Raw genomic sequence first — 25,578 nt, forward strand, 5'->3', positions numbered from 1 at the left:
TACTTCCGCTCCGGTTCCTCTAGGAAGCCGTTCGATTTCCGGGGTTGGACTCTGAGGGAGCAGGATGGTGAGAAAAAAGGGGGTTTGCGGGGGAACGGGGCCTGCGAGGGGGCTTCTTAAGGCCCGTTTGGAGCCTCTTCCCAGTGTCCTCTGGGAGAGACCGATTCCCTTAAGCCAGGGTATCCTTTTCTCCCGGCCTGGGTCCTTTGGGCGCTGTTATGCGATGTCATGATCGCATCGTTTCATAGCTGATAAGTGCGGGGAACTGGCTTGGGGTGGGGGGGGCGGTTAGGCCGAAGCAGCCTTGGATATAAAGCGGTGGTGACGGGAAGAGCGCCTGATTTCCTTACCGTCTTCTGGTTACAGTCACCCGAAGACGGTAAGAAAATCAGGCGCTCTTCTGTCACCACCATTTTTAACTATTATCCCTCTAATTATCTGCTGGGCGGTTGTCCAATGGGCAGGTTTCGTATATAGCCCTCTGTGTGGATATACATTTTCCATATGTACACATGCAGAGATAAACACGAGATGCATTGTATTTACAGACATCCTTGTGTGGCGTGGGAATGTTGACAGTTTCTCTAGGGTTGCATGAGATTGTGAACAACAACATCAAAACAGAACATTCTTGCTTATTATTGCTTCGGCCAGCCACTGCCACATATGTAGCAGTTCAATGACTCCTAAGGGTGTTTTTGCTATTTATTCCATTAATTATGTTTAGTATTATTTAGTGACCTTAAATGCACAGATATTCTTGTCTGAGACTTTTCAACTGAAACAAATCTAGTAGAAATATAGTTGTTCAAATAAATTGCCATGCTGCCTTGTCATTTCTCCAAAAATTAACTGATAAATTGGTTGCTGCAGATAATTTAGGATGCTTAAAGTATAACCCCCCCTCCCTGTTTTAATTACCATTTGCTTACCATTTTGTATGAAATTCGGAATATGATTTTGCTTTTCAGTATTTTTTGCTGAAGTGGTAGTCACCAAAAAGATTCTTAGAAAGTAATGTCTTGTTTATGCTTAGAGGTTCATGAATTGGACCCAGGGGGAAATTAGTGTTGCCTGTATGGGTTTCTTCTTGCACATCAGAAACATTTTCTTATCTTTGTTGTGTAGCATTTCCCTGTTCTGGAGAGTTTTCTGGAAGGATTTTTTTTATAGTGTCAGAAGAATGAAGGGGGAATTACTTCGGTCTTCATTCTTTTGACAGTTGTTTCAGAAGGAAAAACTGAATTTGAGTTTGTACATAAACTATGGTTAAGTTGTCTTTTTTTTTTCCCTTTTCTGAGTTTCATTGATATTTTGTCTCTTTGAATATAGGGTCAGAGTCAAAGTGGTGGACACGGTCCTGGAGGTGGCAAGAAGGATGACAAAGTAAGGAAAAATAACTTTTACGTGGTTTTGGTTAAGAGCATATTTGTAGAAAACATTTTCCATGCTAATTAAGCAGCTTAAAATATATATTTTCCCTCAGTTGCCCTTATTATATAAACATTCAGAAAATCAAATATTGTGTTTTTATATATTTTGACCCACTGTTAAGTTTTCATTGCAGTGTTCTAGTTTTCGAAGCATGTAGTTTTACTGTAATATATATGGATAAATAGTTTATATATGCCTTGATTTATGTGCCTTTCTTTCATTTTTATTCATTGTAGTTTGTTATTTAACCTGGAGCCTATGATTTGATTTGATTTAATTTAATTTAATTTGAAACTGTCTTGTCTATGGAGATTCTCAGTCATCCAGGTCATGGTGGTCCCAAAGGTGCTTTTTCAAGAAACAACTGATCTTTCCGGTTTTTCTTTGAAGAGGCTTTGCTTCTCATCCAAGAAGCTTCTTCAGCTCTAACTGAATGGTGGGGAATGGGAGGATTTATATTGCTTGCAGACAGCTGGTCATTTGCATCCTTTTAAAAAGTTGTTGAGACACTTGGAAGTTATATGTGTCCTCAGGGTCATCTGAGTACTGCAAATGGCTCCTGTAGTCTGCAATTTTTCTGGAAATCCATCCATATTCCCACACCATTCATAGAACATTCATCCCAAATTGCATAGCTAAAAGTCTATAGAGATTCTCAGTCATCCAGGTCATGATTGTCCCAAAGGTGCTGTTTCAAGAGGCAACTGGTCCTTCCATTCACCACCATTCAGTCAGACCTGAAGAAGCTTCTTGGATGAGAACGAAATGTCTTCAAAGAAAAACCAGAAAGTCCAGTTGCCTCTTGAAAAAGCACCCTTACAACTATCTTGTTTCTTATAACCATAGTTAAGATAAATTATAAATCCCCAAAGGCACAGTGATAATAATTTATGAAACCTGTAAGACTCCCAGTAACTCTGGCCAGCTCACAACTGTAAAATTATTAAATAAAAATGGAAAGTGGGGCAGACCATATGGAATGAAACAAGTGTTCTCATTTTCCCTTGCCAAAGGACTGGGTCTTTACACCTCTTCTAAACAACAGCAGATTGGAGGCTATCCTAATTCCAGAGGTCAGGCACTGCTACAAAGAATATGTGTTACTGCGGTCCCAATAGATGATATTTCAACCTGGAACACACCAAGTCGAATTGGTTGAGTAGACACTAATGGGATACAAGCAGTCCCTCATGTAACCAGGCTCTATACTATGGAGAAATATGGAAGTAAAATCTCAATTTATCTAGAAAGCAATATAATAACTTTATAGTTTGGTTTAGGTGATTTATGAAATAATGGACAATTTAGGACTTTTGAAATATTTGACAAAAGCAAGAATTTGTGTTTGATAAGATACACATTACTTTTTATAAATTACTTTTTAACTTGTTTTTTAAAATAAAAAGGACAAAAAGAAGAAATATGAACCCCCAGTTCCAACCCGAGTTGGGAAAAAGAAGAAGAAAACAAAGGGACCAGATGCTGCCAGCAAACTTCCACTGGGTAAGCATGGTTTGTGCCATCTCCCTGAGTAGCTATAGCTAGGTTTTGGAATAGTTTTTTTCAGTGTGCCAAAAAAAAACCCAGTTTATACTTGAGCACCTTAGTTTTCCAAACTCTCAGCTTGAAACATTGAAGGGCTAAAAAGTAACTGGAATGGAACTAGGTTGCTCAGTGGTTTGTTCTGAAATAGAGCAAAATCTTAGATATTTTCATCTTCAGAGTACTATATCATAGGATCCGGAAAATTAAATAATAAGGTTGGAAGGAGCTAGATTTTTAAAATTGATTCCAGGAATTGATTACAATTATAAAAATATATAGATGTAGCCCTCTCAAGAATGTCTTTAAATCGTGTTATTGGAATTTGTTTAGACTCACATATTGCTAGATCAGTTCCATGCAAAAAAGCAACTTCCATCAAAAACCAGTGCCTGAAATAATAGGAACAAAAAGCATCCCAGACAAAAGACAGGAATTTCAAAATCATTTTATTACACTGTCTCTTTCTTCAGCTCACCTAAACAAGCTGAATATATTATTCCAAATTGTAAATTTAGAAAATCTTTTATTTAATTGTAGTCACTCCTCATACTCAGTGCAGACTCAAATTATTGAAGCTGGAAAGAATTAAGGATTATCTTCTGATGGAGGAAGAGTTCATTAGGAACCAGGAACAGATGAAACCTTTGGAAGAAAAGCAAGAGGTATGTATGCTTTGTATTAGAAAAAAAAGTTAAATTCATATTTTCTTTTGTTATCAATTTGCTTACCCTCTATTTTCTACTTCACTTCATTCACTCAGCAAAACAAACTACAGTGGGGCAAAAAAGTATTTAGTTAGCCACCAATTGTGCAAGTTCTCCCACTTAAAAAGATGAGAGAGGCCTGTAATTGACATCATAGGTAGACCTCAACTATGAGACAAAATGAGAAAAGAAATCCAGACAATCACATTGTCTGATTTGGAAAGAATTTTTTTTTGCAAATTATGGTGGAAAATAAGTATTTGGTCAATATCAAAAGTTCATCTCAATACTTCGTTATATATCCTTTGTTGGCAATGACAGAGGTCAAATGTTGTCTGTAAGTCTTCACAAGGTTGGCACACAATGTTGCTGGTATGTTGGCCCATTCTTCCATGCAGATCTCCTCTAGAGCAGTGATGTTTTGGGGCTGTCGCTGGGCAATACGGACTTTCAACTCCCTCCGAAGGTTTTTTATGGGTTTGAGATCTGGAGACTGGCTAAGTCACTCCAGGACCTTGAAATGCTTCTTACAAAGCCACTCCTTCGTTGCCTGGGCGGTGTGTTGGGGATCATTGTCCTGCTGAAAGACCAGCCACGTTTCATCTTCAATGCCCTTGCTGATGGAAGGAGGTTTCCATTCAAAATCTCACGATACATGGCCCCCTTCATTCTTTCCTGTACACAGATCAGTCATCTGGTCCCTTTGCAGAGAAACAGCCCCAAAGCATGATGTTGCCACCCCCGTGCTTCACAGTAGGTATAGTGTTTTTAGATGCAACTCAGCATTCTCTCTCCTCCAAACACGACGAGTTGTGTTTCTACCAAACAGTTCTACTTTGGTTTCATCTGACCATATGATATTCTCCCAATCCTCTTCTGGATCATCCAAACTTCAGACCGGCCTGGACATGTATTGGCTTAAGCAGGGGGACACGTCTGACATTGCAATATCTGAGTCCCTGGCAGCATAGTGTGTTACTGATGGTAGCCTTTGTTACGGTGGTCCCAGCTCTCTGCAGGTCATTCACTAGGTCCCCCTGTGTGGTTCTGGGATTTTTGCTCACCATTCTTGTGATCATTTTGACCCCACGGGGTGAGATCTTGCATGGAGCCCCAGATCAAGGGAGATTATCAGTGGTCTTGTATGTCTTCCATTTTCTAATTATTTGCTCCCAGAGTTGATTTCTTCACACCAAGCTGCTTGCCTATTGCAGATTCAGTCTTCCCAGTCTGGTGCAGGTCTATAATTTTGTTTCTGGTGTCCTTCGACAGCTCTTTGGTCTTCACCATAGTGGAGTTTGGAGTGTGACTGTTTGAGGTTGTGGACAGGTGTCTTTTATACTGCTAACAAGTTCAAACAGGTGCCATTAATACAGGTAATGAGTGAAGGACAGAGGAGCCTCTTAAAGAAGAAGTTACAGGTCTGTGAGAGCCAGAAATCTTGCTTGTTTGTAGGTGACCAAATACTTATTTTCCACCACAATTTGCAAAAAAAATTCTTTCCAAATCAGACAATGTGATTGTCTGGATTTGTTTTTTCATTTTGTCTCTCATAGTTGAGGTCTACCTATGATGTCAATTTCAGGCCTCTCTCATCTTTTTAAGTGGGAGAACTTGCACAATTGGTGGCTGACTAAATACTTTTTTGCCCCACTGTATATGAAAAAAGAACAAATGTTAAGTTTCTAAAATGACCTCAATGAAGGAAGCCAGGGCTTCAGTGGGGAAACCAAATTCACGTAACCTACTAATTACTAACAATCGTGTTAGTAACTTAACAACTGCAGTGATTCACTTAACAACTGTCTTGCTTAACAACAGAAATTTTTGGCTCAGTTGTAGTTGTAAGTCGACTACCTGTATGTATTTTGGGGTGGTGAACTTGAGCATATCAAAGAGATCAAAAACTTAATAGAAGTAGTAGTTAGTTTGAGTAATAATGTAGTGGCATATTTGCAATAACATAATAAAACCTAAGCCAAATCTGTGAATTCCATCATTCTACTCTACAAGATATTTATAGTCAACACTTTCATTCTGTTGATTACTATAATCCTAAAGTATTTTCTTTACTTCCTTTTCATCCACTCACACCCCATTGGATAATGCTGAGTTTATTTCACCTAGTACCTACTTATAGCTAAATGTCTTTGTTAAATGTATGTATTGAATGTCCATTTAAATGGCAGTCAAACATTCTTTCCTTATGGATTGGAAAAATCTTTTAGACTAATTGTCTCAAGTAGTTTGGTTTCATCAAGTAATTTCACTAAATAATTTTGCTGACCTAATTCAGATCATTTAAACCTCAGCCCCAATCTCATAGATGATCCTTGTGGGAATCTCTGTTTTCATTTCTTCATTATGAGAAAGGCAGAAATTAACCAGACCTAGTTGACAATAGAGATAGATAATATCAATTGAATATTTTAACTTGTTGCTAAGAATGTAATTAAAATAGCATTTGTGTGAGGTCTAAGTATTAATGTATTAAGATAATGCTTAGACACTTAATAGTGAAATACTTACCGTATTTTCACCCATATAACCCGCCCACGCAAATAACCCGCCCACGCGAATAACCTGCAGATTTTCAAGATCGTGTAAAATGTTTCCCGTATACCCCGCCCACTTATATAACCCGCACTGAGTAAGCCATCGGCAAACATTACATTAGCGCTATTCCATCGGACCTACCCATTAAAACCAATCGGAGGAGAAAGCCTGGGCGAGCTGGGGAGGGGTTGGAGGAACTCAACTCAAGGGAGAGATCTTGAAATTCAATAGGAAAAAAAATGCTTGGGTTTCGGGACGCCTTCGTGAAAACCCCACCCCTGGCTATGGGCGAAGCGACCAGGAAGAAGCAGGAGGTGAGAGGAAGCCTTCTCTGGGCTTGGAAGTCCGGCAGGAAGGGAAGGGGAGGATTCACCCCTCCCTTCTTTTGCTTTGCTCTGTGAAAGGGCTTCACTGCCGAAGCATTTTGGTTTAAAAAAAAAAAAAACACCGTCCCTTTCTCTCTCCAGTTAACAGGGCCAACCCAAGTGGTGCATTTTATCTGGGAGACGCCACGCAACGAGGGAATCTCCTTTTTGGGGGGGGGGGGAGACGCTGACAGAAAAAGGGCAAGCAGTGGCCGTGTGAGGCGGCCTTGAGAGCTCCAAACGACCTACCGTACTGGCTAGCGAGGTTAGTTCTCTAAAGGCCGTTGAAAGCTCCGGGGAAACCCCTTTTTCCGCCCGCGGAGCCCCCGGTGCTTCCTCAACCCCCCCCCCCACTTTTTCCTCTTTGGTTCACCCCACCCCCGCCCTCAAGGGCCCGGGACTCTGGGAAAGTGTGCAGCTGGGGGGCTGGGGAGGAGAGAGCGTCTACCGTTCCTCACGGGAGGCACTTCGAGCCCCGCCATATCTGAGAGGCTCTTAGTCGTCGGTGTGGGAGAGGAGAGAAAGGTTAAAATGTTTTTGAAACATAAAAAGAATCCTTTGTGGGCAAACTTAAAGCTGCTGGGCTGCACGGGCTTGCTGTAAATTGAGGGCATGTTTTGCCTTTATTTATTTTGCCCCCTTCCCTTCCTCGGAGGGGAACGCTCAGAGCAAAAGGGACCCCCGCCTCGTTAAAGCCGCATCCGACGCTTCACCTACAAACGATCCCGATTCTCCCGCGTCCTTCCTTCCTTCCCTCCCTTCAATGTACCGTACTCTTCCTATAAAGAGAAGGGAAGCGTGACAAACTCCGGGCAGGAGATGGGCTCGCGTAGAGGTACCAGAAGTTTAACCGTTTCACCTAAGCCACAGCTCGTCCTCTCTTGGGACAGCCTTCCGCCGACATTAAAACGATGCGTGAACTTGCGAAAAACTGTGGCAGGCACGGAGGGGAGGGAGGGAGCGAAAAAAGAAGCGAGAAACGGATATTTTCTCCCTCTCGTGAAGGGTGGAGGATCTGGTGCTTTCCGGCTCGGGCTCCTTTTCTCCCTTTTCCTGCTTGGGTTTCGGGACGCCTTCGTGAAAACCCCACCCCTGGCTATGGGCGAAGCGACCAGGAAGAAGCAGGAGGTGAGAGGAAGCCCGGTTTCTGCAGCCCCTCGCCTTCTCTGGGCTTGGAAGTCCGGCAGGAAGGGAAGGGGAGGAGGCGGCGGCGCGGCTGTGGCTCCGTTTTCACACACACACACACCCCTCCCTTCTTCTGCTTTGTTCTGTGAAAGGGCTTCACTGCCGAAGCATTTTGGTTTAAAAAAAAAAAAACACCGTCCCTTTCTCTCTCCAGTTAACAGGGCCAACCCAAGTGGTGCATTTTATCTGGGAGACGACACACACACACACACACACACACACACACGACACGTGCGGCAGGAGGAGCGGCGTCCTCCGCGCTCTCGGCTGCCACAAACGCCACGCAACGAGGGAATCTCCTTTTGGGGGGGGTGAGGCGCTGACAGAAAAAGGGCAAGCAGTGTCCGTGTGAGGCGGCCTTGATAGCTCCAAACGACCTACCATACTCCGTTTTCACACACACACACACCCCTCCCTTCTTCTGCTTTGCTCTGTGAAAGGGCTTCACTGCCGAAGCATTTTGGTTTAAAAAAAAAAAAAACACCGTCCCTTTCTCTCTCCAGTTAACAGGGCCAACCCAAGTGGTGGTGCATTTTATCTGGGAGACGCCACGCAACGAGGGAATCTCCTTTTGGGGGGGGGGTGAGACGCTGACAGAAAAAGGGCAAGCAGTGGCCGTGTGAGGCGGCCTTGAGAGCTCCAAACGACCTACCGTTTGAAACATAAAAAGAATCCTTTGTGGGCAAACTTAAAGCTGCTGGGCTGCACGGGCTTGCTGTAAATTGAGGGCATGTTTTGCCTTTATTTATTTTGCCGCCTCCCCTTTCCTTCCTCGGAGGGGAACGCTCGGAGCAAAAGGGACCCCCGCCTCGTTAAAGCCACATCCGACGCTTCACCTACAAACGATCCCGATTCTCCCGCGTCCTTCCTTCCCTCCCTTCAGAGCGAGGAAGCGGCAGCTCGTCCTCTCTTGGGACAACTTGCGAAAAACTGGAGGGAGGCATTAAAGGGGGGGGAGCCGGGGGGGCGGAGCCTGTTGCCGAGGAGGGCTCAACCGAGCTCCTCTCAGAGATCTGGTCTGTATATCTAAATAAGATCATAGATATCACCCCTTTTTGGCTAAGAAAGGGGCAGGGAGTAGCTCTGTGTGCTAGGGTCTATTTGTAATCCACAGCCTTTCTCTTTTTTTTTGGCTGTGGACAGAGATTAGATCCAGCGTGAGCGGAGCTTTTATCTCCAGCTAGTTCTTCTCAGCTGCCTTTTTTGCAGCCCCAGACAGGCGAGCCCCCCCCCCCCAGGACAAAGCAAAGTTGTTTGAAGCTAGGATTAATACGGGCGGGTCCCACTCCTGTGAGATTTATGCTTTTATTACTATCTTAAATACCAGCACCATTTGTCTTAGAGCCTTCTTTGTTTAAACGGACTTCAAAATGGCGGTTTCTCTCCGTTGGTGACTGATAGGGGATGTACTTAGCCGGTTTTACCTTCCTGCAGACCGCTCCTTAACAAAATAAATTTTTTTTTTTTGGAAACAGAGGGGAGCGAAAGCGCTGTTTATTTGTTTATTTATAATGGCACCCAGGTCAAAATCGAAGCGTCTCTCTGCAAATGTGCCTAAAGAATCTAAAGAATCTATACTGGAATCGCAGCCCTTGTCTCCTACGCCCTCTACTGGAGAATTTTTAACACAGGAATTTTTCTTTCAAATGCTTAATGATTTTAAACAAGACATTAAGGAATTTGTATTGGAGCTATATGATGATTTAAAGTCTAAAATTGACCAAATGAAGGCGAATACGTTTGCAGCCGTGTCTGCCCTGTCAGATTATTCTGCTGAAATAGAGAATAAATTGGAAAGCTTGGAGGAGGCTAATTTTAATTTGACTACTAATATTCAAATATTACAACAAAAAATTAGAGACACTCAAGAACAGCTCGTGATGATAAATTTTAATAAGAAGGCATTCGCAATAAGAGTCAGAGGATTCCGCGAAAAGGAGCGAGAGAATCTGAAACAGACCTTTGTTGAAGCCTTCAGCCATGCGGTGGGAAGCCCGGGACTTAACTTTGATTGGCAGATTCGGAAAATCTATCGCCAGAACTCGTTGGTAGCGGAACAGCGACAGCTCCCGAGGGACATAATTATATATTTTTCCACAAAAGAATCCAGAAACGCGATTATGCAAAAGTTTCATAATAACAGTCTGCGAGTTGATGACCAGGACTTGATTGTCTTCAAAGAAATACCTTTCCAGATGTTGAGAGCAAGAAGAGACTATGCATTTTTAACAAAAGAGCTTAGAAATCAACAGACTCAATATAGATGGGAGGCCCCAGCCGGCATTACGGTCACATTTGAGAACCAAAGACTTCGTCTCAATTCTGTTTCGGAGGCTCGAGATTTCTATTACAAGACTTTGAAGGCGGGACTTCCTGATTCACTTGGGAAAGAGGAGAGACAAGCTGAAGGAGAAGGCAAGCAACAGACCACATGGCTGCAAGATGGAGGGGGTAGCCTTTCCTCCCTCGGAGAAGCAGAAAAGCGGAGGTCGAGGATTTAGACATTTTAAAATATTTGCCAAAGTTGTGGACTGAATGGGGGTTTGCGACCTCTCTCCGGTAGAAAAAGCGGAACTTATTGGTGGGGTGATACTGATTGTATATATGTAAAATGAATGCGGAATGATCTATGTTGTGTAAATTCTGTTAGAAGGGATTACTTTAAAACAGAAGGTAAACTGATTCTTGTTGAAAGTATTATTTGAATATGTGGAATGATCCATGCTATTTAATTTTTATTAGAAGGGAAAGCTTGGTGAAATTATTTTGAGTTAGATTTTAAATTAATGTCTGCATAAATTTGATAGTGGTAAATATCAGAGAAGCAAGGGATGAGGGTAAAATGCATGCGGAATGATTTACGTATATTGGTGGGGTGATATTGAATGTATATATGTAAAAGGATGCAAAATGATTTATGTTGTTTAAATTCTGTTAGAAGGGAAAGCTGGACGAGATTATTTTTTTAAAACAGAAGGTTAACTGATTCTTGTTGAAAGTATTATTTGAATATGTGGAATGATCCATGCTATTTAATTCTTATTAGAAGGGAAAGTTTGGTGAAATTATTTTGAGCTAGATCTTAAACTAATGTCTGTATAAATTTGATAGTGGTAAATATCAGACAAGCAAGGGATGAGGGTAAAATGCATGCGGAATGATTTACGTTGTTTAAATCCTATTAGAAGGGAAAGCCGGTCGGGATCATCTTAAGATAGAATGTAAACTGATTTTTGTGTAAAGTAATACTTGATCCACGCTGCTTAAATTTTACTAAGAAGGGAAGGTTTGGTTAGATTATTTTGAATTACTGTTTGAAAATATGGTTAAGAAAGATTATTTACGCTGTTTAAATCCTCTTAGAAGGGAAAGTTTGATTATTTTTCTGTAAAGTAATATTTGAATATGTGGAATGATCCACGCTGCTTAAATTTTACTGGTAGGGATTACTTTTGAGTTAGACTGTATATTGATGCCTATACAAATTTGTATAAATGTTTATCTGAATACAAGGTTAAGGAAGAGGAACGGGAGAGTCTACAGGAGGTTGGGGTAAATAACAAAGAAGCAAGAGACGAGAATAAAATATAGATAGAATGACTTACACTATTTAAGCATAGATAAAGATGGGGGGCTGAGCTTAACACAAAGAGTTCTTTTTCTTTTTTTTCCTTTTTCTTTTTTCTTCTTTCTTTTTTCTTTTCTTTCTTTTTTCTTGTTTTTCTTTCCTTTAATATATTACTTTTATTTTTAATCCATACAAACACAAGATACTTTAGATAGAAGGCAGTGCCAGGTGTGGGCCCTGGGAAGTCGGGAGGATTAGGGATGGGGATTTATGGGGGGTGGGTGGGTGGGTGTTAACATAGTCTCAATAAGAACAAGAATGCACTTATATACGGTTGGTTTTTTGTTTTTGTTTTTCCTTTTTTTTTCTCTTTTCTTTCTTTATATTTTTTTTCCTTGGTTTATTTTACTTTTTATCAGATTAAACAACACTTGAATAAAGGCATACACCAAGGAGGGAGGTAGAGGGAAAGAAGAGGGAGGAGTAAGGAAGGAGTAAGGGGAATGTAAGGAGGGCGTGCTGGGAGTAAGGGGAGAAGGAAGGTTTGAGGGGAAAGGGAAGTAGGAGGGGAGTGTTAGAGGGAGGAAAGGAAAGTTGGAGGGGGTAGATGGGGTGTATGGAGGATGGAAGTGCCAGGTGGGGTTGTGAATGATGAGTTGTGTTTTCTTTTTTATTTTTTTTTATTTTTTTTATCTTTCTTTTTTTTTCTTATAGCAAATACCCTGTATATAAGTGATTGTAAAATGGAATGTGAAAATGAATAAAATATATTTTAAAAAAAACAAAACTGGAGGGAGGGAGCGAAAAAAGAAGCGAGAAACTTCCAAGCCCAGAGAGGCTTCCTCTCACCTCCTGCTTCTTCCTGGTCGCTTCGCCCATAGCCAGGGGTGGGGTTTTCACGAAGGCGTCCCGAAACCCAAGCAGGAAAAGGGAGAAAAGGAGCCCGAGCCGCCGAGCCAGCCCACTGCCGCGAGGAAAGTGGTGGTCCCAAGCTCTCCCTTTAGTTAATCTGTGTAAAATATTTTACGTATACCCCGCCCACTTTTATACCCCCGCAGGGGGCGCTGTGCATGTAAAAAAACGCATATAACCCGCGGGTTATATGGGTGAAAATACGGTAATACTGAGAGTACTTAGAATACTTAGCCATTTCTTCTATTTTGGGATTATTGAGGATGCCATCAAATTGTCATCTCTTGATTGTATAATAGATGTAGAAATTGTTGGGATGCATAGCAATTTGTAATACATAAACATACCTTCTTCTTTTGTGTGCTTGTTTGCAGGAAGAGAGATCAAAGGTGGATGATCTGAGAGGGACTCCAATGTCTGTAGGGACTTTGGAGGAGATAATTGATGATAATCATGCTATTGTGTCCACATCGGTGGGCTCAGAACACTATGTCAGTATTCTTTCTTTTGTAGACAAGGATTTGCTAGAGCCAGGATGTTCAGTTCTACTTAATCATAAGGTAATCCTTGCATTTTTTTGTCTGTGATTGAAAGCACTGAAAGTAGATAAATGTTATCTATACCTTAATATTCATTGTCTAGATTAAACTCAAAGTCTTTAAGACTTCTATCTTGATCAAAACAGTGTGGTGTCTCAGAACAGTTTGTATATGACCAGTAACAACAGGAGATTCCCTCTTGCAGAGATAAAAAGAGAAAAAGAAACCACTCAGGCATATATTCATAAATTATAACATTCTGACAGTGTTCAGATTAAAAAGGAAAAATCAATGGAAATTTGCTTAATGGAACTAGTCCTCTAACCAATATGGTGAGCCTGTTTGTTTCTTGCCTTCCCTCCCAGCTGTATGCTAGGTTTGCAGCTTTCAAGGTTTTTTGTTTGTTTGTTTCTTTCTTTTGGTTATGATTTTCTTTAGAAAGCTATACTCTCAACAAAATTTAAACAGCGTCAGAAGGAGAGATATTGCCCCCCACCGAAAATGAAATGAAGCAAGTTAAGTTGCAATTCTGAATTTTTGTTTATTAGACCCAACCAAGGTTGTAGCATTCTTTGACAAAAAGTATAAAGACAAATCATGACAGGATCATAATTTATCTACTACTCTGTATTCAGAGTGACACATATTGAGTCACAGCAAAGTGGACGTTGAGACCAGGTCTGTCTGCTGACATATAAAATTATTTGTGTTTGTGCAACCTGACACATAGCATAGAGAATATGAAACGTGACCTGGCTGATCCACAGTACTTGCTTATCCCTCTCCAAAAGGGTTGAGGTGTGTCCCCATAACCAGGAGGCCTTCTCTTTTCCCTGTGTTTGGGAAAGAAATTGGCATGAACTTAACTATACTTAACCAGAAGCTACAGATTGCCAGTCTCTGAGAAATAGATTGACCATGTGAAATGTCCTTATCAGTCTGCAATAATGCTGCTTACTACTTTATACTAGGCCTGTGATAGGGCAATGGCTTAAATGCTTTCCTACTATTGGATGCGTCTTCACATTGCTTTTAACAGGTCCATGCCGTGATTGGTGTCTTGATGGATGACACGGATCCTTTAGTTACAGTGATGAAAGTGGAAAAAGCCCCACAAGAGACATATGCAGATATTGGAGGCTTGGATAACCAAATTCAAGAAATCAAGGTATTAATATTACTTGCACTGTCCAATAATAGAAAATGCTAGAACAGAGAATCGCAGTACTTCTATTTCTGTTCCAAGTGACTTTCATATAAAATGGCTTTGGTATTTTGCTTACTTCAATAACTGCTTCTTTGAAATAGTAATTTGATAATTGTCACTGCCACCATCTCTTCTCCTTTAGAGATAGATCAAACTCACCGGAAATAAATTTTATTGATTTTATAATTTATCTTTACAGCTCTATAATTTTTTTTTCAACACTATTTACATTTTGAGTAATCTTTCATTTTCAATTATTTTGTGACTGAAATATGATACATATATGGCAAACTCCAGGCACAACTTTTGAAGGAGTTGTATAAAAAATGGGCAATGTAATTATTTGAAGTGCACCTTATTCAAATGAACATTGATTATACAATCAAGAGATAGGGAGCAGTTACTCCAGAATAAAGGAATTCAGGTTGAAAAATATGTGTTCATCTTCATTAATGGCAAGCACATTGTATTAATTAAATGTTAATATTGGGTATTATAGCAGTGCCTTCATCTCTGATTTTCTAACCAGGAGTAGTCACAGGTTAATAAAAGGCTTGATCAACCCTTGAAGGTATATGTAATTTCTTCCTTCTAGGAATCTGTGGAACTACCTTTGACTCATCCTGAGTATTATGAAGAAATGGGAATAAAACCACCCAAAGGGGTCATTCTGTATGGGCCTCCTGGCACAGGTATTTTTTTTCTTGTCTTTTTATATCAGCATGGGGCAATACATTAATTACAGAATAATATATTGAAGTGTTTATATCAATAAAGACCATTAATCTGCCTTAGCATATGTCTCATCGTATTGGCTGAAAACTATAATGAATGTATTATTGCTGTTTTTGAAATATGGTCTTTATGATTTGATGGTCTTCAAACATGCTTGAAGATGAGCTAAAGGGTAACATATTTACTTCTAGCTTATTTATCTCCATCAGAAAAAAATGGGACAGTGTTTTCAGGATATGTGATGCAGAAACTAACTGATACTGGTATTTCTCAAACAATGATATGAGTTACTAGTGACAGAAAGGAAAAAAGTTCCCATGAAGGAAAGAGTATAGCAGCCAAGGTATCAGGAAAAGAACATTGTAGCAGAATATTGTTCTAAAGTTGAATTTAGGAGCCATTATTCAGATGTATCTTTTAGCTTAGACTTCAGGGAAGACTCCTTCCTCAGTAAGTAATGCTACTTCAGTTCCTGTAAATTTTCACTATTTTACAATTAACAGAAAAAAATGATCAACATACTTATAGCAATTTTAAGGACCATAAAATTATCATAACTATCCTGTTTCCCCAAAAATAAGACCTCCCCAGATAATAAGCCCAATCGGGCTTTTGAGCACATGAACTAAAATAAGCCATCCCCCAGAAATAATCCCTCTCTGAAAATATTGCAATACAGCAGCAGCCATGAGGTGACCACGCTCGCCGCTTCCTGCACCTCAAAAATAATAAGACCTCCCCGAAAATAAGGCCAAGTGCTTATTTCAGGGGGTCAAAAGAAAATAAGACCCTGTCTTATTTTCAGGGAAACACGGTAATAATACCAGAATAGCTATACGAAAGCTTTTTATTTGTACCTTGATACCTTTTTTATAAAACAATTGGTTAATTTAAAACCTGGATATTTAGAATCACTGATCAATTTGGAATCTTAAGTGAATTGATACTTGTTTTAGTAAATCTATATGATGGTTTATTTTCATTTTGGCTTTCTGTCCAGTTTATACAAAGTGGTAATCAATTTGTAATTAACATCCGGGTACTTGTTAGATTCATTCCACAGAGTTCTTAAAGCCCAGTTAGGCTTTAATTCTTCAACTTTGGAGATTTGATTTGGCTTGATAAGCTATCTGCCCTCTGGTTCCCCATGGGTACACCATCCTTTGGAGAAAAAGGGGAGAATCAGTTTTTAGGGCAAATTTTATCCAGGAAAGGATGGTGTACCCATGGGGAACCAGAGGGCAGATAGCTTATCAAGCCAAATCAGATTTTATCTGTTTGGAAAATGATAGTGCTAGAGATACATGTGTGCGTGCACATGGAGAAAGTAGATAGAAATATATGAATCGAAATGCTTCCACTCATATTAGGTATGGAAAATTATGAAAAATGTTTTTGAAAATTAGGACATTATGGATGATTACCGTATTTATCGGCGTATAACACGCAGTTTTAAAACTAAAATTGCAAGCTTAAACCCTGCCTGCGTGTTATACGCCGATACTGCGTGTTATACGCCGGGTCCACTGTTCCCTCTAAGGTGGCAAGAAACCCCCGCGCAGAGGTTTCTTTCAAAGCAAACGTGGGGAAGTCCTTTGCAGGCAGCTAGAACTGGCTGCCTGCAAAGGACCTCCCCAAACTTGTTTCAGTGGCAGCTCTCAGCCTGGCGGCAGCGTCACACAGACTGTGGAAGGAGGGGGAGGAGGAGGGAACCAAAGAGAGCTTTTACCGAGTCTGCGCCCCACAGCCAGGACCGTCCTGGCGCCTCCAGCCGCGTTTCTTCCTGCAAAGCCCTTCGGGCAACCCAAGAGTTCCGCTTGACGCCAGAAGGGCTTTGCAGGAAGAAACGCGGCGTTTCTTCCTGCAAAGCCCTTCTGGCGCCAAAAGGAACTCTCGGGTTGCCCGAAGGGCTTTGCGGGGAAGAAACACGGCTTGAGGCGCAAGGACGGTCCTGGCTGTGGGGCGCAGACTCGGTAAAAGCCTCTCTTTGGTTCCCTCCTCCTCCTCCCCCTCCTCCTCCTCCTCCTCCTCCTCCTTCTTTCTGGAGCCCCTTCCTCAAAGATTTGGTACCAAAGCAATGGCGGTGAGGAAGTTGTGTCTTTTGGATTTTGCTGCACTGTTGTCCTTTCAATGGTTCTCAGACTGGTTGAACCTTTAGCAGCTGGGGTGATATTCTTTACTGTTAAGGTTACAATTGGATGTGTTGGACAAATCTTAAAAGATGAAACTTTTATTAAAACGTTTGACTTAACTAAAAACGTCTTCCTTTTTCTTCTTCTTCTTAAATATGATTTATTTATTTATTTTTACTTCAGAAGTTTGATGACCGTTGTACAAACTAATCCAACCTAAATGTAGAGGAGGAGAAGAAGGGGGGGGGGATTTAAAAAGAGCAGAGGAAAAAGAAAAGAAAGCATGAAGAAAACATAAAGAAAGGGATGGGAGGGAGGGAAGGAAGGAAGGCACTTTATGTTGAGGAGTTAATGTTATAATTCATGTTCTAATGTTATAAATTTTAATCCAACATTAAGTTCCGAGCTTCCAAGTCATTTATTTTTAATGAAAAAAAATTTTACTCAAATTTTTGTGTTAAAATGGGGGATGCGTGTTATACGCCGGTGCGTGTTATACGCCGATAAATACGGTATATACCCCAAGTGAAACTATGCTTCTCATATTAACTTACATAGACATAGTGTGTGAGATCTGTCAGTCCATTGATGCTGAAACTGCTGTCTTGATTTGATTACTTCATTCTATTACGTTTTTTGGGTAGATTCACCATGTAGGAATAAAATAATTTCTTATTCCAAATATGAAAGTGACAAAGAGTACTTTTTAAATTGGCAGGAAATCAGTTTATCTGCTTCTCCTTCTCCACTTCAGACAGTGAATTCAAATAGGAAAATGTTGTTAACATGTCTCAAGCATGTAAGGACTTCCAAGGTATAACTCTATTGTTTTTTGATTTAAAATGACCAACTTGATCTATAGTAGAGAGCTTGAGGACTTTTGTCAATATTCAGATTTGGGTGATTGCCTTCATGCATGAATGTGTAACACAAGTTGGAGCATGTGTTAACTTTCTGGCATTTTGTAATTAAACAGGTAAAACGTTATTAGCCAAAGCCGTGGCAAATCAGACTTCTGCCACCTTCCTGAGAGTGGTTGGTTCTGAACTTATCCAGAAATATTTGGGAGATGGACCAAAGCTTGTTCGAGAACTTTTTCGAGTAGCTGAAGAGCATGCCCCGTCAATTGTCTTCATTGATGAAATTGATGCCATAGGTACCAAAAGGTAGGACGAATGTCATAGTCATTCCCATGCTGAGCATAAATGGTCAACCCTTATACTTGTAGGGGCACAAGTGCTAAATGCTTCAGACAAAAATGTCTGAGCTTAATCATTTCTTGGGATAGTTGGAATGGAGGAAGCAGGAGAAGAGGAAATCCCATTGTGGTTACTTTTGCCAATTAATGGATTTATTGAGGGCATCACTCCGTCCTCCCCCTTGAATGTAGAAAGACTGTGGCTGGATTTCATAACATTTCGGAGACATAACATTAGAAATCCAAAGCACACCTTCCTAGGAGTACAGTATAAACTATTAACTTCAATAATGTTTACTACAGATTAAGTCTGCATAAAGTTTCATCTCCCTTTTTTTTTTCTCTTCCTCTCTTCTCATACCCCATGCTCATTCTGTTTTTTCCCTCTCTCTCTTTTCTGCTCTACAAGGAGGCAGAGTATGTGTGTGGACACGAGAGTAGTTCATGTGTATATGCAGATAGAGGAACAGATTTATTTTTTTAATATTTTTTATTGTTTTTATTAAACAAAAAACACAACAAAAGAGTCATCTTTCATTACATCTTGTAGAAAGCGAGTCAATTGGTTACAGGTACATTTCGTGCGTTCTTCCACAATCATTACATATATTTCATTCAGGTTGAGTTGTACATTTTAGAATTTATGTATTTTACTATCATTGTACCACAATTTTCATTTAATTACAGTTACTTAGATGTGTTTTTTTTCCCTAAGATCATTTATATTTGAAGACACAACCACCTACTGGCATACTTTCATAATCTCAATGTATCTGCCATAACTTTACATCTTTGTATCATCCTAAAAAAAAGTCAGTTAGGAAGATATCCAACATTCCCTCTCCTTTTTTCCCTCCAATCTCACAGATTAACGCTTCTGTCTATTTAACTTTTACTGGTATAACACACCTGTATGTATCATTAAATATCCATTAACATTTCTGTGTTGTTATTGTAGTTAACTAAAGATTATTTACTATTTATCTCTCCTCTCCTCTCCACAGGCCCAAATGAGATTATACCTTTATAACCATCTTTAAACAAAGATTTATTAATAAAATTTATAGGTCTTTTCCTCAGTCACAGATTAGTTAATTATGTGTTAACAAGATAAACTTTAAAAATCTAAAACAATCTAAGAGATGTTAACGTTTCTACTTAATAATCACCAAAAATATACATTAGCATTTCCTTATTTATATCACGTCTTCTTTCTTCTGACCCAAATTATTTATACCTTCATAACAAGATCTAAACAAAAATTTGTAAGATTTGTACATCTTTTCACCAGATCCCAAATTACAATTTATGGCCTGGTTATTTCTCCTAATTAAGGTTATCATTTTACTATTAGTATCATAGTAAAATATATGTTACCAAATAAATATTCAATGATAATCTAGAACAGTCTACAAAGTACTAAAATCTCTACTTATTAATCAATAATTAGCTAACTTTTTATCATCATTATTATTAACCAGTGTCTTTCCAGTAGCAAAATGGTCTTTTCTTCTCTCCAGCTGTTGTGTCAATTCTCTTTTCAGGACCTTTCCAGAATTTAAGGCTTCTCTCCGCACTTTGTAGCTTAAAAGATCTCTCGTGTAGTTTTGTTGCCCTTGAATTGTTATTAACGTAAGCTTCACTTTGGTTGTCAAACTCATTTCTTGATAGATTTGTCTTATTAACTCCATCCTTTTCGCTCTTTCTTTTTCTCCTGCATCTTGGAATTTGGAATGAAGCACCAAGTTATCAAAGTCACTTTTCCAGCTTCTCTTCTTTCCGCTTTCACTTACATTTACTCCATTAATAAGTTCATCTAACATCTTATCTTTGTTTTCTGTATTTTCATTCTCTTCTTTAATTTCTGGGGCTCCAACCCCATCATTTTTTTCTGAAATACCCCATAGTCTGTCCCATTTATTATCAAATCTCTCAAATCCTTCTAAAATATTTTGAAGTCCAGCCAGGATGTTTTGGATTATTAAGTTTTCTTCATCTGAATATTGATCCATTTTTCAAAGTAAAAAGCAATATAAAGAAAAAGAGGAATTTGATAATTACTGCCACTCTAGCTTGTCAAATATCTTTTGAAGAATATATATATATATATATTTATTTTAAATCTTAAGCACAAGTTATTTTATGGTTTTCAAAGTAGAAGGGTTCTTATCTTTTTCTTTCCTTTTCCTTCTCTTGCCAAAATATTTTCCAAGAGCACCAGCAGTACACTGTTCGTGTCCTTGAGTCTTTATCAGGTTTTAAAAACAAGTTCCAAACCCTTCTGTAGCAAAGTCAGTAAAGTCAAATAGGAATGAACAAAGGATACATTGTTTCAAAAAAAAAACAAACTTCAGAGTCAGGCTTCCAAGTGGCAGATTCAACTATTGTTTAATACTTTTTCCTTAAGTATCTTTAATATAATTTTATAACAAATAGAAGGAGAAATTTATTAAAGTAAAAAAAGTTTTAGTTTAAGCCCAAAAAAATTAAAGTAGTAAAAAAAAATAGAAAAAAAAAGATCAGTCCATTCCCCTCAAGCAGAGAAACAGGAAACATTGCAATCACTTCAATCCACAAAACATTGTTACAAGCAAGAGCAAAAAACTTTCTAAGGTAGTCCAATAAGGATTAAATTCGCCACTTTATTCTTACTTAAAGGACTAATTTAGCTTTTAAAAAAAAGTTTCTTAGGGCAATCTTCTAAAAGTAAAAAAAAAAAAAAAACCTCACCAGATGGAACACTTTCACTCTTTCATTCCGGAGCTGTTTCCGACTATGTCAGCCTGGGGGCTACCTGTTTGTCGCCGGTTGGAAGCACTTCCCTTGGGTCAATCAGGGACTTTGCAGTGTCCCTGCGACCAGCAAGGTTTTGTCTTCCCAGTTACCGTCTCTTCGGGATGGTTTGGGTCCTGCTGGATCATCCAGGGGCAAAAATGTCATCGGCAGACTCGGACTGTCGAGTCCACACGATGTAACGTGACGTTGGGTCCTCCTCTTTGTTATTGATTCATTTAATATTGACTTAATTTTTACAGCTTTGCCCTTTTTTGAAGTTTACTTTTTGGCAAATATGTGCATAAATAAAAATATATCATGGGTGCTTGTCTGTTGAAGAAAGATAATCTTTAGTATTGACTGAGTGAACATGGAGAGGAAACGGGTGATGAATTATATATGTGCTTATAATAATTTATTATCTAACATTTAATTTTTGAAGGTTCATCTTTGAATAGAAATCACTTAGAGTAGGAAAATAGCTATAAATACAAAACTGCTATCATGGATTATAGATTAGTTTTATGATATCTTAACTTGGAAATTAAGAAATGCTGCTCATAGCATTCTTTCAGCTGCAGAACCTGTTGTACTCTAATCAAGTTTTTAATTAAACTTCAGAAATGATGTCTTATCCTGGGTTAAACAGTGTTCTGTGTATTAGCAAAACGTAATTCATTGCCCTTTGGCTTCTCAATGGATTACTGTTGGTAAAGAAAAAGATGGTGTTCTATGGGTATTATAACCTCAACTTAGATATTTTTTCCTATTCCAAAGGTATGATTCTAACTCAGGTGGAGAAAGGGAAATCCAGAGAACAATGCTGGAGTTACTGAACCAACTAGATGGGTTTGATTCACGTGGCGATGTAAAGGTGATCATGGCTACTAACAGAATAGAAACATTGGATCCAGCTTTAATCAGACCAGGTAAAAAGTATGATGGTCATGTCATATTTAACTACTTAAAATCTAACTGCTTCTAATGATTAGTTTCATGTAGAACAATGTGGTCTATATGTCATGGTGTTTCCTAGAGCATTCTGTGTTTTTCATTAGAATGGATTGATCCAAGCTGATCTGGGAATAGTTTGAAAAAACTTGGGAATTAGATCACATCCAAAGCTTGAAATGTTTTGCTCTTTCAAAAGTTTCACATTTCACTCAATTTGGTCTGCTCAAGGAAAAAAAAAACAGTATTCTAGAGGGAATTACTGCATTTTCTACAAATTTTATAGCTTGCTTTCTAAAGCTTTTATTGTTAAGTTTGTAATTGTGTGTGTATATGTATGTCTTTGATTTTATGTCTATCACAAATATATAATTCTTAGGGACTAACAATATTAAAAATAATAACAACCTATACAAAAACCCTAACCCTATGCAAAATCTTAAAACACATAGCAGTCAAGGGAACATTGCAAAAACATCAATCAATGCAACCAGGCAACAAGCTCAAGCACAGAACCAACTCTTCAAGACCTGGTGCAAGACCAGCAGGGTTGGGACCAGTCAGATCTCCAGCAAGAAGATGGATGGATAGCATGGTAGAAAGGTTCTGTGCCAGCTCACACTCAGGATCCAGGGTGTGACCCACTTGCTGGACCAGATGGATTGAATAGAAACAGACATATATTAAATTTTAGAATAGAATATTGTGTAAGCACAAATACACACACAAAGAAAGGATCTCCCTTAAGACTTGTCATTGTTTTGGGGTTGGTAGGAACGTGGAATTTTGGGGAAGTGTCATGACTACAATTTCACACAAAGAGCTTGCAAGTATGGGAGATAGTTCTTATTACTCAAATTCTTTTTTTTTTTTAAATTCAATTGTCAATTTGCCACTTCTGCAGCCAAGACCGAAAAAGCATGGTGCAACAACTGATACTAATTAAATCAATATGTGATTGGGATTAAGAAAGTACATTTCTGGAGTGCCTATTCATGTAACTTGATATTGAACAGTACGTGAAAAAAAATTTAATATAAATATTTGTGTGGCTTATGAAATTTGAGGGCAGAAGAAATGTTTTGGTCCATCAGTAAGGAGAAATAATTGTATTTGTGCAGTGGGCAGGAAATAAAAATAAAATTCTATGCATCTAACATAACTGTCCAAAAATGCACTATTATTTTCTTAGGTAGTATCAAGGCTACTAAATAATGATGTTATTTTCCAAGGAAAGCTTTCTATTTTTGATTCCACAGGTAAAAAAACTGAAACTGCTAATTTTTTTTTCTAAATTCTAGGACGTATTGACAGGAAGATAGAATTTCCTCTCCCAGATGAAAAAACAAAGAAACGCATCTTCCAGATTCACACCAGCAGAATGACTTTAGCAGATGACGTTACTCTAGATGAGTTGATAATGGCGAAAGATGATCTGTCTGGGGCAGATATAAAGGTAAAATCCTTGATAACAAATGATTTCTCCCCCCCCCCAAAAAAAAATAATTGAGCATTTGTGTCGTGCAATATATTGCATCCCTTTCCAATGAAGACTTTCCTACAAATGTCCTTTATTTAACCTGTCATAAAAGAAATCGTGACTCTCTAGTTTTACTTCCAGAAAGCTCCAGTTACTGTCTTTCTTTTCTCTTTTTCACCCATTTAAAAAAACAAACACTTTTTTTCTACTTTCTGATACAAGTAGTCCTGGACTTACAATTCGTTTACTGACTGTTCAAAGTTACAATTGCACTGAAAAAAGTGACTTGTGACCCCTTTTCAAACTTAGGACCATTGTCATCACTGTGATCACATGATCAAAAGTCAGACGCTTGGCAACTGGTTCATATTTATGATGGTTGCAGTGTCTATGGCCATGTGACCACCTTTTGCTATCTTCTGACAAGCAAAGTCAATGGAGAAACCAGATTCACTTAACAACCATGTTAATAACTTAACAACTTCAGTGATTCACTTAACAACTGCGGCAAGAAATGTCGTAAAATGAGGCAGCCACTAGCTTCACAACCATCTTGCTTAACAATAGAAATTTTGGGCTCACTTCTGGTCATAGGTTGAGAACTACCTGTAGTAAATATTTCATTGTTACGGCAATCTTTTCTGAGGGAGGGAGATGTCCGTCCGTCCCCATAAATATTTGGAAGGGCATTAATGGTCATTGTTGGGAGGGGAAAAATCATTAATGGAAAAGAAAATGAACATTTGGCCACCTGTCATGAGAGTTGCACACTTGATGTAAAAAAACCTGTAAAGAATTGGTGGGGATATTTTCACTAGGAATATTATAGCAATAGCAATAGCAGTAGACTTATATACCGCTTCATAGGCCTTTCAGGCCTCTCTAAGCGGTTTACAGAGAGTCAGCATATTGCCCCCAACAATCTGGGTCCTCATTTTACCCACCTCGGAAGGATGGAAGGCTGAGTCAACCCTGAGCCGGTGAGATTTGAACCGCTGACCTGCTGATCTAGCAGTAGCCTGCAGTGCTGCATTTAACCACTGCGCCACCTTGGCTCATATTGGTAGCTAGGGAAGTTTGCCTATACATCTATTAAATGTGATTGGCCACTGTTGTGACTAGCATGTTACACTCTTTCAGGAGAGTTACAATCAGGGAGGATAAAATTATCTAATATTAGTAATTATTTTTTTCTAATTAATATTTAATGCTGTTCTCTCTACTTTATGGTTTCTAGCATACATAAGGATTACCAGCTTGTTTGAACATTACTGGTTCTTAGCACTTCATGCAAATCAGACTCCTGATTTTCTAATCAAATGCTTTCATTTCTAACAGGCCATTTGCACGGAAGCTGGTTTGATGGCTCTGCGTGAACGAAGAATGAAAGTAACAAACGAAGACTTCAAAAAATCAAAAGAAAATGTTCTTTATAAGAAACAGGAAGGCACTCCAGAAGGCCTCTACCTTTAACTTCCCCACCTTTGTTTTGGTCCTAGGTTGGGGTTAATTGCTTGAACCTTTTTTTTCTCTTCAGAATGTGGAAATGGCATTAGTGAGCAAGGTGTTATTGAATACAAAAAGAAGCTTTTCCTGCTGAAAGTATGATCATTCACTTATTGTGAATGTCTCTGTATTGTGGCATACATTCATTGTGAAATACTTTGTCATTAAAAATTGATTTCCAAGTGAATTGGGATGATTGGATTAAAATATAAGCAAAGAAGGGTTTTTAATGTGCCCCAGGTGTTCTGTTGCCTCTTAGTCTACAAATTGACATTCTTAGCAGACTCTGCAAATGTTCTGTAATTGGTTGTGACACTTAGTCTAAAGTGCAGCTGAATATACATTCATTGGATTTACACATATATCCAAAAAGGTACTGAAAAATATAGTGATGGAAATACTGCAAAAGTACCAGATTCATGGAAAATTCATGCAGCTATCAGAAAGAAAGTTTTGAAACAGAACTGCTGTCTACAGTGAAAATGGTTTTGATGTCTGAAGACTCTTGTTTCATTTCATTTAGTTCTCAGTCCCCTAAGGCTATGGTTTGCCAAATCACACATACATAATAAGCAATGAGATTTCATTGCCAAAGTTATTTGGACAAATGAGGTAAATCATCTTTAAAAACCAAGCCAGTTGTGCCGATTCAGTTCATGCAAGTAAGATAATCACAATTTGTTCAAAGAAGTGAAAGTAGCCATTATATATGAGAAAGTTTTCCAAATTTGACAAGGAAATATAAAATTATGGAAATAAATTTAATTATGGAAAATTAAACGTCCA

The 25,578-nt window shown here is 38.9% G+C and overlaps 1 protein-coding gene across 1 annotated transcript; it reads left to right on the forward strand.

The window, feature by feature from the left end:
- Positions 1–24,979, forward strand: PSMC1 (proteasome 26S subunit, ATPase 1). The gene is made up of 11 exons (XM_032232870.1): positions 1–67; positions 1,333–1,386; positions 2,841–2,937; positions 3,517–3,641; positions 12,644–12,829; positions 13,848–13,976; positions 14,611–14,707; positions 17,859–18,048; positions 21,633–21,784; positions 23,108–23,262; positions 24,625–24,979. Exons 1-11 carry the CDS (start codon positions 65–67, stop codon positions 24,757–24,759), a joined length of 1,323 nt encoding a protein of 440 aa, XP_032088761.1. The 5' UTR covers positions 1–64; the 3' UTR covers positions 24,760–24,979.
- Positions 24,980–25,578: the final 599 nt, after the last annotated feature.

Source organism: Thamnophis elegans, chromosome 1 (assembly GCF_009769535.1).
Source record: "Thamnophis elegans isolate rThaEle1 chromosome 1, rThaEle1.pri, whole genome shotgun sequence".
In the NCBI taxonomy this organism is placed as follows: Eukaryota; Metazoa; Chordata; class Lepidosauria; order Squamata; family Colubridae; genus Thamnophis; species Thamnophis elegans.